The 16,122-nt window shown below is 35.9% G+C and overlaps 1 protein-coding gene across 5 annotated transcripts in view; it reads left to right on the top strand.

Moving 5' to 3' along the window:
* NUP107 (nucleoporin 107) overlaps positions 1-16,122 on the top strand; it is a 47,184-nt gene that overhangs the window by 13,163 nt on the left and 17,899 nt on the right. For all 5 annotated transcript variants that reach the window (XM_012174597.5, XM_060412823.1, XM_004006482.6 and 2 more), the window contains 8 exons: positions 956-1,083; positions 1,746-1,794; positions 7,759-7,830; positions 8,229-8,317; positions 10,516-10,594; positions 12,154-12,267; positions 14,691-14,781; positions 14,926-15,002. In XM_012174597.5, the coding sequence (XP_012029987.2) occupies positions 956-1,083; positions 1,746-1,794; positions 7,759-7,830; positions 8,229-8,317; positions 10,516-10,594; positions 12,154-12,267; positions 14,691-14,781; positions 14,926-15,002 (699 nt within the window). The remainder of the gene's footprint in view (positions 1-955; positions 1,084-1,745; positions 1,795-7,758; positions 7,831-8,228; positions 8,318-10,515; positions 10,595-12,153; positions 12,268-14,690; positions 14,782-14,925; positions 15,003-16,122) is intronic.

Genomic DNA, 16,122 nt, shown 5'->3' with positions numbered 1-16,122 from the left:
GATGATGCTGTGGAAGTGCTGCACTCAATATGCCAGCAAATTTGGAAAGCTCAGCAGTGGCCACAGGACTGGAAAAGGTCAGTGTTCATTCCAATCCCAAAGAAAGGCAATGCCAAAGAATGTTCAAACTACCACACAGTTATACTCATCTCACATGCTAGTAAAGTAATGCTCAAAATTCTCCAAGCCAGGCTTCAGTAGTACGTGAACTGTGAACTTCCAGATTTTCAAGCTGGTTTTAGAAAAGGCAGAGGAACCAGAGATCAAATTGCCAACATCCGTTGGATCATGGAAAAAGCAAGAGAGTTCCAGAAAAACTGCTTTATTGACTATGCCAAAGCCTTTGACTGTGTGGATCACAACAAACTGTGGAAAAGTCTTCAAGAGATGGGAATACCAGATCACCTGACCTACCTCTTGAGAAATCTGTATGCAGGTCAGGAAGCAACATTTAGAACTGGACATGGAACAACAGACTGGTTCCAAATAGGAAAAGGAGTCTTAGGAAAAGACTGGTATAAAAGGCTTTGTACCAGTAGGAGAATTTTTCTTAATTTTTTTTATATGGTATAAATTTTTCAGATAATTTGAAAGTATCTTATTTTTAATGTTCATTCTGCTCTGTTGGTTCATGATATATGATTTTACCAAGCATAGGTTAGATTTAGCTATCTTCTGGGTTGATCTACAGGGAGAAAAATGTACTCATGGCTGTTACTGTTGAATCTGAAATCTAGAGTGTGTTAAACTTTTACATACACACTCACTTAGACACACCTTACTTCAAAGTAAGGCCCTTTCTAGTGGGAATGTTATATTACATTTAATTTAAAAAGGCAATAGACAGGAAAAATTTGTAATGTAAATTTGTACTTTTGGCACTATGTACTTGAAGAATACAAAATTGTGACTCAGAATTACAGAAAACCTTTTTACATTTGTGTCTTTAATTCAGGTAAATATATTGAATAAAATAGTGAGCCGAGCAACACCTGGACTTCAGAAGTTTTCAAAAACAGCCAGTATGCTCTGGCTTCTTCAACAGGAGATGGTCACATGGAGGCTGCTGGCTTCTTTGTATAGGTAAAGTTGTTTAGGACTCAGAAATAAACTGGCGATTAACTTAGAAGTTAGAATGAGGTGTGTTTGGAAATAGGTTCTGCCATTTTATGATGCTTATCATGTCTAATGCCTTTAGTTGTCAGAGGTGAGTTAGGAGGAAAGAGGGGAATATTAAATCATAAAGTTGGTAACTACCACGAACTGGATATTTGTAAAGATTTAAGGAAAGTGTTAAAAACACAGCAATATTTAGAAGAAGATAGATTAAGGAAAAAAGTGGCAGACACACTTTATATAATGTAGAAGTCTGAGAGAAGGTAACCAAAGTTTTCTTAGATGCTCCTTGGTTTAGGCCCTCATTCTGTTGCTTTCTCATCCCAGTGAGAATACCTCAAGAGAAAATCGTATTTTTTCATTTTGGCCATGTGAAAACGTTACATTGCAAAGTTAAGTTTATGCATTAGTAGGTGGCCATCAAAGACTTTGCATTGTGTTTACTTTTAGTAAATACTATTTCTGTCAATATTAGAGTCAGAAGGCATTTACTACTTGATTCTTGTTTTTAAAGCATGTTGGCTAAGTTACCCCAGATGGAATGCAGGTTTGTGCGTGTATTAGCTTAATGGTGATTTCATTTACTCTTGTGAAATAAGGTTTTTTCATTTTGTGTTGTTTTTCCCCAGAGACCGAATACAGTCTGCATTAGAAGATGAAAGTATGTTTGCAATTACTGTAAGTTTTATATTGTTTTTTCCTTTATAAATGCTTAAAAATTTAAATGGTTTTTATAGTAGAATTTGATTTTTGACCCTCCATCTAGAGTTTCTCCATTTTTAAAATTTTACAAGTAAATAAAAGATACAGTAAGCAAAACTGATGTGCACTGTAGAGTGAAAGGTGTAAGTTCTGTTTTATCCTTCGTACTGTTCAATCTAACAATTTATTATGTATCCTACCAGACATTTTCTTTGCATCTGTACATATGTATACACAGAAGTTTTATGGGTGTTTTTTTAAGATCAAGTTGAGAATGTCATTTTGAAATATTTAGTTAAACCTTGGGAAGAGCAATCACAGTGTTCTAAAAATGCCTTCCTTCAGACCAAGGACCCTCTAAGACAGTGAAGGGTGTGTCTCACTTGACTTGAAACATTGAATTTCTAGGAAATTTGAAGGAGCTGTCCCTTAGGCCGTTCAGCAGAAGCTTTTTTTTAGTGCAATTTGGGTGGGGTGTTGCAGTGACTTGGTTCCTAGTAAAGGTATTAGTTGTTGTTCAGTCACCAAGTCGTGTCTGACTCTTTGCAACCCCGTGGACTGCAGCACACCAGGTGTTAGTCAAGTTGTTAAATTGTGCAGACTTGTTTGCAGTGCTGAGTGTATTTTGTCCTCTCCTAGAGACTCCAAGCAGAGAGAAGATAGAGCCTGAAGGGAATGAGTCACCCGACTCTGTCTCATTCTATAAATCGTCTTCTCGTAGTTTTCTTCACCTCCCAGCAGTCCTGTGGGAACCTAGCCACTTTGCCCCACTTCAGAAGTCAGCACCTTCTACAGTTAACTCTTGAACAACATGGGTCCACTTAGTATGCAGATTGTTTTTTTCCCCCGCTAAACGCATACTACAGTATTAGGCAATCTGCAGTTGGTTGAATTCTCAGGTGCAGAACCTCCAATACAGAGAAAACCAGCAGTATAGAGAACCAACTGTAAAATTATATTTGGATTTTCGAGTACAAGGAGGATTGATAACCCTCACTAACCCTTGCATTGTTCCTGGGTCAAATGTATTTCTTTTTTTCTTTTAAAGCAAAATAATTTTCAAGTACCATAACTCCAACTTGTCAAAAGTCAAACCCACTCTTGTTTTTCAGTGGATAGCACCATGACCAATGAACATTCCCTAAGCCAGCACTTCTCAAACTTCGCTGTGCACAGGTCACCTGGGGATCTTGTTAACGTGCAGATTCTGATTAGGTAGGTCTGGGATGGGCCTACGAGTCTGCATTTTTAACAAGCTCCCAATGGTGCTGGGGTAGTTGGTCTGTAAACTGCACTTTGAGTAGCCAGGGTCTAGACTGGTCTCTGCCTCATCTCAGAGACAACTGCACGTTGTGTATCAGACTTTGCTGACTCTGTCTCTTCTGTTGCAATTCTAATCTCTCATCTTGTTTCTGTTGCCACCACTTAAGCCAAAACTTTCATCATTTTTCTTAGGAATTATGTCAGTAACTTTTGTCGAGTCTTCCTGGCTTTCGTTTGGCAGGGATGGTTTGGGCGGGGGGAAGGGGGTATTCTCTTTTTTTTTTTTTCTTCTTTACCATATAGTATACTCTTATTTATACATTATACTGAGAGTTTTAATTTTTTTAATTTAAATTAAAAAAATTCATTATATTTTTGGCTGCACTGGGTCTTCATTGCTTTGTGTGGGCTCTCTTTAGTTTGGTGAGCAGGCTTCTCACTGTGGTCACTTTTCTTGTTGAGAAGTGCAGGTTCTGAGTGCATGGGCTTCAGTAGTTGTAGTCCGCGGGCTCAGTAGGGTCAGCCCAGGGTCTTAGTTTCTCTGTGGCATGTGGAATCTTCCTGCATTTAACCTGTGTCCCCTGCATTGGCAGGCGAATTCTCATCCCCCGGGAAAGTCCACTGAGCGTTTTTATTATTCATCAATATTTTTTAGTTTTTTTCATGTCAGTTCATATAAGTTAACCTTATTTTTTCATAGTATGCTAAAGTACAAATGTACCATAATTTTTTTCAGACATTCTGCTGGACATACTTAAATTGTTCCCAGAATTTTTCTTATAGTAATCAATGTAATGAACATTCGCACTTACCTACATATTTGACGATTTCCTATATTTCTGGAAGTGAAATCACTGGGACAAAGTTTGAGAGATTGTCATGTTGCCTTCCTAATAAAATGTACTAGTTCACACTGTCATAGTATGTGAAAATGTTTGCTCTGCTTTCAATCATTTGATTTTGCCAGTTGGAGGGGAAGTCCCTCATTTTAATATGCATATCATTAATCATTAGTAAGATGGAGTGTTTTCATTCTGAAGTATTTATATTGTATGAATTATATTCTTTGCTCACTTGTCTGTTCATTACTTCCTTTTTCTTTCCTCAACATGGTAAAGATAGTCTTTCTGTCACTTGTCTTTCAGCTTTGTTTCAGGGGTCTTTGTCAAGCAGGCATTTCCATCTTTAACTGATCAACATCTGTCCTGCTTTCCTTTATCATTCACTGTATCTTATTAAGGAAGGCTGGCCTTAACCCATGTGAAAATTATTCTCAATGTTTTCTTCTACATGAAGTTTTTTTCCCTATACAAGAAGTTAATTCATCCAGATTGTTTGTGAAGGGAGCAAGAGATTTAACTTTTTCCCAACAGATATCCATTTATCCTGACACCCTTTATCATATTTATGAAAGTGAAAGTTGCTCAGTCGTGTCTGACTCTGTGTGACCCCATGGACTATACAGTCCATGGAATTCTCCAGGCTTGAATACTGGAGTAGGTAGCTGTTCCCTTCTCCAGAGGATCTTCCCATTCCCGGATCAAACCCAGATCTCCTGCGTTGCAGGTGGATTCTTTACCAGCTGAGCCACCAGGGGAGCCCAAGAATACTGGAGTGGGTAGCCTATCCCTTCTCCAGTGGATCTTCCCGACCCAGGAATCAAACTGGGATCTCCTGCATTGCAGGCGGATTCTTTACCAGCTGAGCTACCAGGGAAGCCCTATCATATTTATACATAGATCTTTTTTGTTTTGATTGCTCTGTTTGAAAACCAGTACTACACAACTGAGTCACTGTAGCTCAGGAGTTTTGCTATTTTGTAGGGTAAGTCTTCTCTTCATTTTAAAAAACATTTGGGGTTATTTTTGCACACGTTTTCCCAGATAAACTTTTTCATTTCCTTTTTAAAAAGTCCTTTTGGGAAATTTATTGAAATAATATTGAATCTGTATATTAATTTGGGAAGACCTGACGTCTCAACTATGTTGGATTTTCCTATTCATGAATATGGCATCTCTAATTATTTAGATCTTTTATAGATTACATAGATTTGTGCTCTTCATAAAAGTCATTTATAAAGGATTTACATTAATCCTGTTGAGAATGACTTTCCTTTCCTATTACATTTTCTAATGATTTACATGTAAAGCTCATATTTGACCATCTTTTGGACCTCTCATTTGCTCCAGTAAGTTTTAAATTCGATTTTATTGGGTTTTCCCTGTTGGCAGAAATCATCTACTAATAATGAATTTCTTTTAATCCTTCTACTCTGTTATATTTTAAAGGAAAGTTTTACTCTTTATTTTTAGTTTCTAATTTTTTTTGACTGTGCTGGGTCTTCCTTTCTGTGCATGGGCTTTCTCTAGTTGCAGTGAGCGAGGGCTACTCTTGGTTGCAGTCATGGGCTTCTCATTGCTGTGGCTTCTCTTGTTGTGGAGCACGGGCTGTAGGCCAGTGGGCTTCAGTAGTTGGGGTACACAGGCTCTGTGGTTGCAGCATGGAAGCTCTAGCGCTCAGGCTTAATAGTTGCGGCACATGGGCTTAGTTGCCCCACAGCATGTGGAATCTTCCTGGACCAGGGGTCAAATCCATGTTCCTTGCATTCTCAGGAAGATTCCTATCCACTGTACCACCAAGGAAGTCCATAGTCTGTTATTCCTCTTATTTGCCTTATATCATGGACTAAGAACTCCCATACAAGTGTATCAATGATAGCAGGTATGCCTTTCTTATATTTGACTTTTGATAAGAATGATTTTGTTTTAGTGAAGAATAAGAATTTTTTTTTTCTCCTAGCTAGCTAAGAGTTGCAGTCAAATGCTTTTTATCTTCTGTAGATACCTGTTTTAAATTTATTTTTGGCTGCACTGTGTCTTGTTGCTGCGTGGGTTTTCCCTAGTTGCAGGGCATGGTCTCTAAAGTTCATGGGATTAGTTTTCCTTGGCATGTGGAATCTTCCCAGACCAGGGATCAAACCTGTGTCCCTTGCATTGACAGGTAGATTCTTAACCACTGGACCACCAGAGAAGTCCTATAGATAACTGTTTTAATTTATTAGCATAATGGTTTGCATTAATAGTTCTTCTAATGTTGAACTATCCTCAAACAGAATAAACTTTGAGTCATGATGTATTCTTAAATATGCTACTAAATTTTATTAGCTGCTTTTTTTAGAAGTTTCCCAAATACATTTTCCTTTTTAGTGACTTTTTCATATCTAGTTCTAGTGCCTAGGATTGTGCCACCTCTGCAGAACAAGTTCATACGTCTTCCATCTTTGTGTGTGTGTGTGTGCACGCGTGTGTGTGCTGTGTTTGAAAATTATAGTAATTAACCTGTTCTTTGAATCCTTGGTAAAAATATGCCTTTGAAACCATAAAGACCAGGTGCTCTTTTAGGGTTTAATTGTTTTTGTGTTCTTATTACAAAAAGTAACCTATGTTTAAAGCAACTATGAATAGTCAAAAAAGAAAAGATACTTTTATTTTATAATAAATGATTTCAACCACATTTGTTAACTTGCTTTTTCACTTGATATTTAAAAGTATTTTTTCAATCTTTTAATTTATTTATTCTACAGATACTTATTTCATTCCCAGCTAGTGAGATACACATCTTGGAAGATTATTTATCTTATATTTGGCTATTTATTGAACTCACTTGCACGTTTTAATAGTTTTTTGTTGATTATCATACTATTCTAGGTAGGCATTCCTGTTAATCTACAAATAGTGATGACTGTGACTCTTTTTCCATATTTTTAACTACTTAGTGCTTTTTCTGGTTTTATATATTAGCTGGAACTTTAACAGTAAATTTGAGTAATTGCAGCAATTCTTATTTTTTCCATCTTCTGGATTCTAAAAGGAGTGTCTCTCTTTACAGTTAAGTATATTTGCTATAGGCTTCAACTATTAATAGATACTCCATTACATTGGCAAAATATTCTTTTATTTCTAATTTACGAGGATATTTTTATCAAATGGCATTTTGGCATCTGTAAAAATCTCCTGGAGAAGGGAATGTCTACCGACTCCAGCATTCTTGCCTGGAAAATCCCATGGACAGGAGCCTGGCGGGTTTACTGTCCGTGGCGTCACAAACAGTTGGACACAGCTGAGCACACATACGTGTTCACAAGATTCATGTGTATCTCTCTTCCTTGAACCATGAATAAGATGAATTAATTAATAGATTTGGTCATTGTGTATTATACTTTTACTGTATTGCTTGATTTAACTTGTTAATATTTATATCAAGTTGTCTAAGTCAGTCTTTAGAACCTTGGATTATTCCTAAGTTTTATCATCTATCAACTTAAGTGTAGAATGAAAAGATTTAAAAATTTTTAAATGTTAATATCCTAATATGCCTCATGACTGCATCCTGCCCTTTATTGTGAATTGCTTCATTTTGTTTTATGTTTGTTTTATTTTTCTCTAAAACAACATCTCTGGAGAAACAGAACTTAAAAATTTTAAGTGTAACCAAGAATTAAAATATCAAGTAAGAGCAGCTGCTCATTGATCTAGCAGTTTGAAATTTATTTATAAAAAATTTTCAAAGGTGAATATACAGATTTGCTGTCTTAAAATAGTTATTCTCTTTTACCATTCTGTTGAGATAATGTTTCTTGAGCACCTTTTCTTTTTTTCCATCAAATTTTTTAAATAGGCTCTTAATGCGAGTGAAAAAGCAGTTGTGGAAGCATTGTTTCAGAGAGATTCACTTGTCCGACAAAGTCAGGTATGACTAGAGGTTTTACATTTTGGGGGTGAAATATGGAGAAAAGGTAAATGACATTAAAAAATGAAGTTTTTTTTTAAAACTTTTTCCTTAGATTTTTTTTCTTTTTCATCTTTTAATTTATAATTAAAAGGAAGTAAGCACCTTGTTTTTTGGTCTTCAAATAATAGCCCTAGCATTTATAGGAATAGCCTATTAAAAACTGTATTATTCCTTTAGAAAATTTCTTTTGCCATAATATATACATCTTTAAAAACTAAAATTAGTGGTAGAAAAAGTTATTACTTGGTATTTTTTGAATTAGAAACTTTTTTTTAATTGTAGGAGTAGTACTACTTCAAATAAAATCCTTAACAAAATTTATAGTTACTGTTTTTTTTTTTTGCTCCCTTCCCTAGCTGGTGGTAGATTGGTTAGAAAGCATTGCCAAAGATGAGATTGGAGATTTTTCCGATAATATTGAATTTTATGCAAAATCAGTATATTGGTAAGTCACTAAACTTTTATTCCTGAAGTCACTTAATGTTGATTTTGTTTATTCACCTTTCAACAACCATTTATTCAGTTCTTGCTGAATTCGGTCTGTGAGCAAAACAGATAAAAGCCCTGCCTTTATGGGATTTATAATTGTGTAAGAGTTAGACAGCAAATACATATATATATCCTGTTAGGTGTTAATAGCTTTGAAAGAAAAGGAATCAAGAGTTGATAGATAGAGGATAATAATGGGATTTAAGTAGAAGAGGTGACCAAGGAAAGCCTCTCTAGGGAAGTAAGGAGGTTACAGGTAGTAAGAGTAAGAGGCTTTTAAGAACTAAAGGAGGTCAGGCATACAAAACTTGAGTGACAAGTGCTCTGGGCAAGAGCAGAAACTACAGAGACTTTAAGAAGGTAAAGTGTTTGCACTGAAGGCCAGTGTGAACACAACAAAGAAAAAGAATAGTAGTTAATGAGATTGAAGAGAGCCAACTAATATAGGACTTTGACAGTCAGCTGAAATAAGGGTTTGGAACTTTATCCTAAATGTGATAGGAAGCCTCGAGAATGAAAGAATGACATGATCATGGTGTCAGGCACTCAGTTTCTTAATAATCATAGTTTGATCATCAAGAGAATTCTGCTGTGTTTCTAGCTGCTTTTGTGTGTCTTTTTTTCCCCTTTTCCCTACATTCTGCAGTGCTTCTAATTTATTGTTAAAACCTTGAAACCAGAAAGCAACCCCCAGGTTAAAGGGACAATTTATTTCAAGAGTTAAAGAAAAAAGTTCACTAAATGGGAAGGAACTCAAAAAAGGGGATATATGTACACATATAGCTGATTTACTTTGCTGTACAGCAGAAACTCACACAATATTGTAAAGCAACTATGCTCCAATAAAAAATAATATAAAAAAGAAACGTTTAGTTTGCCTTTGAATTCAGTAACGTGTATAAAGTCTGCAAATCAATTTCTTTTCTGCTTAACTAGAAAACTTAATGCTACCAAATATATATATTTTTTAAATCTTAAATCTTGATTCTTGTTGACTTTTCTGAAAGAAATTTCTATTTTCAGAAAAAAATTTAAAAATGCTTGTTTAACTGTGTGGCATGTGGATTCTAGTTCCATGACCAGGGATTGAACCCAGGCCCACCCCCTGCATTGAGAGTGTGGAGTCTTAGCCACTGAGCCACCAGAGAAGTCCCAGAAACAAAAATTTTTAAGTTAAAATGTCTGTTAAGATTTTTGCAAGTTTTTAATCTGTTGGTCTCCTTTTTTTTTCCAATCAATAAAAGTAGAGAATCCTAAAACAAAGCCACACATACATGGTCATTTGATTTTTAGTAAGGCATTGAAGCAGCCCGGGATGGAAAGAAATGTTCTTTGAACAAACCGTACAGAGAAAACTGTGTATCTGTGTGAACAAAGATTAACCTTGATACCTCCCTTGCACCATGTGTGCATACTAAGTTGCTTCAGTCGTGTTTGGCTATGTATGACCCTGTGGACTGTAGTCTGCCAGGCTTCTCTGTCCATGGCATTCTCCAGGCAAGACTATGGAAGTGGGTTGTCGTGCCCTCCTCCAGGGGATCTTCCTGACCCAAGCATCGAACCTGCATCTGTTAGGTCTAACGTGCATTGCCAGATGGGTTCTTTACCACTAGCACCACCTGGGAAGGCCCCCTTGCGCTGTACCCAGTAGTTAATTCAAGATGGATCATAATCCCAGTTGTAAAAGCTAAAACTTAAAGCTTTTTAGAGGAAAATATAAGAGGACATTTTTGTGACTTGGAGAATAAGTGATTGTCACAGAAAGCAATAATAGGGAAAGAGTGATTTGACTTTACCAAAATTAAAACTTCTTAGTAAAAGGCATAATTGAGAAAATGAATTGGTGGCAAGCCACAGATTGGAAGAATCATAAAGAACCTGTAGTTGATAAAGAACTCCAACTCGTAACAAAGAGATAACCCAATAAAAAAGACAAAGATCTGAACAGATACCTTACAAAAGCAGGTAAATAAATGGTCAATATGTCATGAAAAAATGTTCAACATTGTTAGTCATCTGAGCTAAAATGCCCTTTTGTATTTAGTGTTTTTCATGCTTTTTCTGAGTTGGTACTCTTACTGTGACTTGACCTGATTCTTTAAGTAGACGTATACAAATTGTTCTTCTCAAAAGAAGTTGTACGTATATTTTCAGGGAAAATACTCTGCATACCTTGAAACAGCGGCAGCTATCTTCTTATATAGGAAGTGTCCGTCCTCTTGTCACTGAATTGGTAAGTGTTCTTTGAAATGAAAGTTGCCCTCAAAGATAAATGATTTTCTTTTTTTTAATATAAATTTATTTATTTTAATTGAAGGCTAATTATTTTACAATATTGTATTGGATTTTCTTAAAGACTGAGTATTTTCTTCTCTTGGATCTTTGTTTTAGATTTCTGAAGGATGGCATATACTGTTTAACTCTTAAAAAGTACTAAGTTGCATTGGAATTTAATGGCATGTATTGAGCCCATCTGTGGCCTATGGATTGTAAATTGTTAAAGAGAATGTAGAAAGTATTCCTGATTTGCCAGCATTAAAACAAATTAATTTTGACCTTATAGTAAGGTTTAACTCTAAATATAAGATGGTGACCTGAGAAGGTTCTTCTATGTAGAAAGCAGGGAGAGAAAATAAAGCTTTGTGAATTAGCTTGAGGTTAGAAAAAAGTCATTCTAGGATATGAGTAATGGTAGTAACAGCGGGTTTGAAAAAACGAGAGTCTAATAATTGTAGAAATGACGAAACAGAGCTTTGTGATAGGTGGAGGCACGTGAACTAAAAGTTTATAGTGAAGAGTGAGAGAAGGAAGTAACTGAAAAAATGGGTAAAACTCTTATTTTGTAACAAAAGTGCATTTTGATAAAAATTATTTGGTAACTACTGACAGTGCTTGTAATAAATTGTAGCAAAATTATACCACAACAAACAACTAAAAATCATTTATCCTTAATTTATGGAAAGTGATTTCCTTTTGTCAGAAAGAAACCATCTTCCAAAATTGAATGATTATATCTGCAAAAATATTTGTGGAACTAGCCAATTGACTTATTATGTATTCCATTTTTTGAACTGATACTCATATTACTCAGTAACATTTGGAATAAGATTTACTTCCTCCTTTTAAGTCACATTTAAATAGCTTTTCATCTGAAATTCATCATGTAGATAATGTGTGCTCTTTGCCGCAGAAGTGAGGCCAGTGTTATCCCTAGTGTTTAAATGCACATTTCTATTTTGAAAGGTAGTTAGGAATAACTGTCAGAGGGTAGAGGTATTTATCAGAAATCTATTTTAAAATTTCTTTTGTTGGACATGGATTTATTTTTATGTATTTTTAATCCCATACTGGGCTCTCTTATCATATATTCTCAGGAAGAACCAGCTATGTACCTTCTAGTCACGGCATGCATTGTGATTCCTGGAGTTTCTCTGCTCATTCTCCATGTAGGCCTAATTCTGCTTAGGATTAACTTGGCCACGTAGTTGCTACAGCAGGGTAGAGTTCAAGTCTACTTAAATTATGAGTAGAATTTCTAGAGTTTCTGGGCTGGGCTAGTGATATCTCTGCCTTGCCTGACTAAGGCATGCAGCTTTGTGGACCAGTGGAGTGTTTTGAATGGGCAGCAGACAATTATGTTTATTTGGAACACTTACAGCTTTTTCATTCCCTTTGTTACCTAACTAAAATTAGTTTATTTCAGTGTATAAACTCAGGAGATGTTTATCACGTCTCGATGATATTTAAATTATATATGTATATAAAGGATTTATAGTTGATTAATTTTTGTAGGACCCTGATGCTCCCATAAGACAGAAGATGCCACTTGATGATCTGGATAGAGAAGATGAAGTCAGATTACTCAAATATCTTTTCACTCTAATTCGTGCTGGAATGACAGAAGAGGTAAATGATACATACCCTGCTTGTCCAATGTCAAAAAGTCACAGACTGTAAGTTAGAAGGGATCTTTGTGACAACTTAGTATACTTCCTCAATGCATTAATGTTTTTCACAATATTTCTGGGTCTAACGCCTAACATTTTCAATGATAAAGAACACATTGTTTCAGAAAGCAGTACACTTTAGTTTGTGTATCTCTGGTAGAAAATTCTTTATAAGAAGTTAAGCTTTCGCTTCCCATATTTGTACTTCGTACTCTAGGCATAACCTCATTATTTCTAGTTTGGATTTTTAAGAGTTAAGAATAAATCTGACCCTGATTGCTCTTCTAGTTGACACTGTGTAGCATTTGAAGACTATGATGCCCTCAAACTTCTTCCTTTTAACTTCACCTCTTTAAACTGTAACCTCCTTTGTGATAGTTAAGATCTTGCATGTAGGATGTGAAGTATCTGATTAACACAGCTTACTGAGTGGTTTTGTGGATGCCTTTAAATGAGACAGTCTGATGCATAGGTGCTTCAGGCATCAGATACTATGTTGTACCTGTTTTGCTGTACTCTAGATGATGTTCTTTAGCTAGAAATATGTTAGCTCAAAGTGTTGTTTGTTCTTCTCTGTTACAAACCACCAGCATATATTAAATAATTTCTTACAGTAGTAACCCTTGGATTATTAAACGTCATTCTTATGTTTTAATTAAGAAAAGAAGTAACATATATTCATTTATTCAGAAAATATTTAAGGGCCAGCCACTGTGCCAAGTTACATGCAGGATTTTAGGAGTCACAGTGGCAAACGGGATGTATTTTTGACAACAGAAAACAAAAATATAATCACATTACTGAGAGGCTTGAAAAACAAAAACTTTTAAGGTCCTACTACTTTTGCATAATCACAGATAGTGAAGTTTTAAATAAAGATTTACTTATAACCCTTCTTCTTTTGTACCTGTTTTCAACATATTTGTAAACACAGTATACCTCCAGGTATTTTTTTTTCAATCTTTTTACTTACCGTTCACCCACTTCAAGTGACTAACTCAGTAGTTTTTTGGTATATTGCATTATTGATTTTTTTCATTATATAAAAGATGTATAACAAAATTTGTTATTTTGACCATTTTCAAATGTTAATTTCAGTGGTATTAAGTATATTCATAGTGTTGTGCAATCATTACCACTGTCTGTTTCTAAAACTTTTTTGTCACTCCAGACAGAAACTCTGTAATCATTATGCAGTAATTTCCCATTTTCCCTTTCCCTCAATATTTGGTAACCCAGTCTACTTTCTGTCTCTGTTAATTTGCCTATTTTAGCTATGATGTAAGTGGAATCATATAATATTTGCTCGTTTGTGTCTAGCTAATTTCACTTAGACAAATGTTTTTAAGATTCTGCATTCAGATTTTGTCCTGCCTTTTTTCAGATAACATATCAAATATTTTAAAAATATTTTTCCATGTTGCTACATTATAGCTTTAATTATAGCTTTTATAGCTTTTATGAGCCATACATTCAATATATGTTTGTAGTATGATGCTTTTTAACTGGTTGTATTAATCAGATTCTATAGGTTCAAATGACAGAAACCTAACTCATTACTTACAAGCAGGGAATTGATTGGTTCCTGGAACAGAGAAGTGTAGAGGGTTATATCTGGCAGGATCCAGGGACTCAGAAGATGTCATTAGATACTGTCCAGGCTCTTAACTCTGCCATCCTCTCAGTGATTTCATTCTCAAGGAGCCATTTGTGTCAGTAACAGCCACCAGCAGCTCCATCCTTATATCTTCCTGCAAGCGAGCAACCCCAGCAAAAGGACTGTCTCTTTCCCAGTATCTCTGGCAAGAGTCCTAGGAGTGATTCTTGTTAGATCACATGCCTAATGGTTGAGTTCAGAGGTGGAATCATATGATCTACTCAAACCATGTGACTAAATGAGGGAGAGATGGTTCCTGAAGAGATTCTGCACCAACGAACATGTGTCTTAACTCAGTGGTACATCAGGTGCATCTGATTGGTCACATTCAGCATAAAGACATAACATGTTTATGGCCTGAATGAGCAACAGCACCCTTGTCATTATAGAGACTAACTATTTTTACATAAATCAGGGGTCATCAACCTCTATAACCCATTTGTCTTTAGCAGAATTAAATGCTTGCAGGCACCATGAGCACCTAGTGGTGAGCCCAAAATCAAAGAGCAAAGGGATTATTAGGGAAAGAAAGATAGGGAGGGACCACAGAAAGACATGCATATGTGAAATGCCATCACTAATTTGTCCACACCATCCTTTGTGACATCTGTGCCATAAGTTATCTAGTCCTTTGTTAAATCCCTTATATTTTTCTACAAAGCACACGTATTTCTTTGGTACTGCATTGGTTATATGGCCAACTGCTCTTTTTCTTGTTTCTAAAGGCACAGCGACTCTGCAAACGCTGTGGCCAGGCTTGGAGAGCTGCAACACTTGAAGGCTGGAAACTCTATCATGACCCCAATGTTAATGGAGGTATTTTAATAGATTTTATTCTAAGAGTTGGGATATATTTAACTCTAAATAGCAATTTTGTGAAGTATAGCTTTTGTTTTTAGAAATTATTGAAGTAAGATCTCATTTTAAACTGTAAACTTTATTTCTTTTACTGTTTTATAGGAACAGAATTAGAACCTGTTGAAGGGAATCCATATAGATGCATTTGGAAAATAAGTTGTTGGAGAATGGCAGAAGATGTAAGATATAATAAAATATTCACTGATACTGATTTTTACTTTTAATACACTGAAGGCCTGCTGAAAATGCTATGGAATTTTGAGAGTAGTTAAGAACTAAAGTTCCTGTTTTTTAGAACTTTCAATCAGACTGGAGAATAGGGTAGGCTTTATTAATCAGAGGCTCGGAGGTTAAAGCATCTGCCTGCAATGTGGGAGACCTGGGTTTGATCCCTGGGTCGAGAAGATCCCCTGGAGAAGGAAATGGCAACCCACTCTAGTATTCTTGCCTGGAGAATACCATGGACGGAGGAGCTTGGTGGGCTATAGTCCATGGGGTCACAAAGAGTTGGACATGACTGAGCGACTTCACTTTCACATTCAGACACTGAGTACTAAGAGTTAAGTGCTGAAATAAGGCAAAAAAAAAGTAGCAAATGAAGTCACTATATAAGCACTGGGCTGGGTTCCCAAGAGAGAACTGAATTGATCTTTCAGAAATTTGAGTTGTTGGTCCTGATAAACAGGAGGGAATTCTAGATAGGATGCCTAGATGGGACAAACTCAAGGGAAGGTAGGTCTATCAGGTTGGAACAGAAAGCTCACGAAAGGAAATATTGTCAGTTCTGTTGTGACATGACCTATGCATTCCTAGCAGTCATTGCAGCAGGACAAATGGTGCAGAAAATCCAGAGCTTTGAGGGAAAATGGAATTATGAGCACAGTACTCAAAAACCATCAGTAACGCTTAAAAAGATAAAAACTTAATAAAAACCACACGGTTTCACTCTGTTAAATTAACAGGAAATACATAAGTAATTGCAATAAATATGGCAGTGTACCTTAAAAAAGAACTGGAGTTTGCTTGTGGTACTGGGATATCAGAGGGTTGCAGCTTGTGAGTTACTGAGAAGTGATAGAAGGAGGCTATCTGAAGTCAAACAAAATTGTAACAATGGATGCAAAAGGATTTAATTTAACACACACCTGGAGAGCCCAGGGGGCTGGTAGATGTTTGAGGCGGGTCAGTTTTGTGTCAGTTTTGTGTATTTCTAAGTGGGTTGGTTCAGTTAGGTGTTGTATTCAACCAGTGTTTCTTGTGGATGAAATTGTGCATAAAGAAATGGGACGTTTGTATTAT

Source organism: Ovis aries, chromosome 3, assembly GCF_016772045.2.
Source record: "Ovis aries strain OAR_USU_Benz2616 breed Rambouillet chromosome 3, ARS-UI_Ramb_v3.0, whole genome shotgun sequence".
In the NCBI taxonomy this organism is placed as follows: Eukaryota; Metazoa; Chordata; class Mammalia; order Artiodactyla; family Bovidae; genus Ovis; species Ovis aries.
The sequence above is the reverse complement of the archived record's forward strand: the minus strand, read 5'-3'. Positions and strand labels throughout refer to the sequence as shown.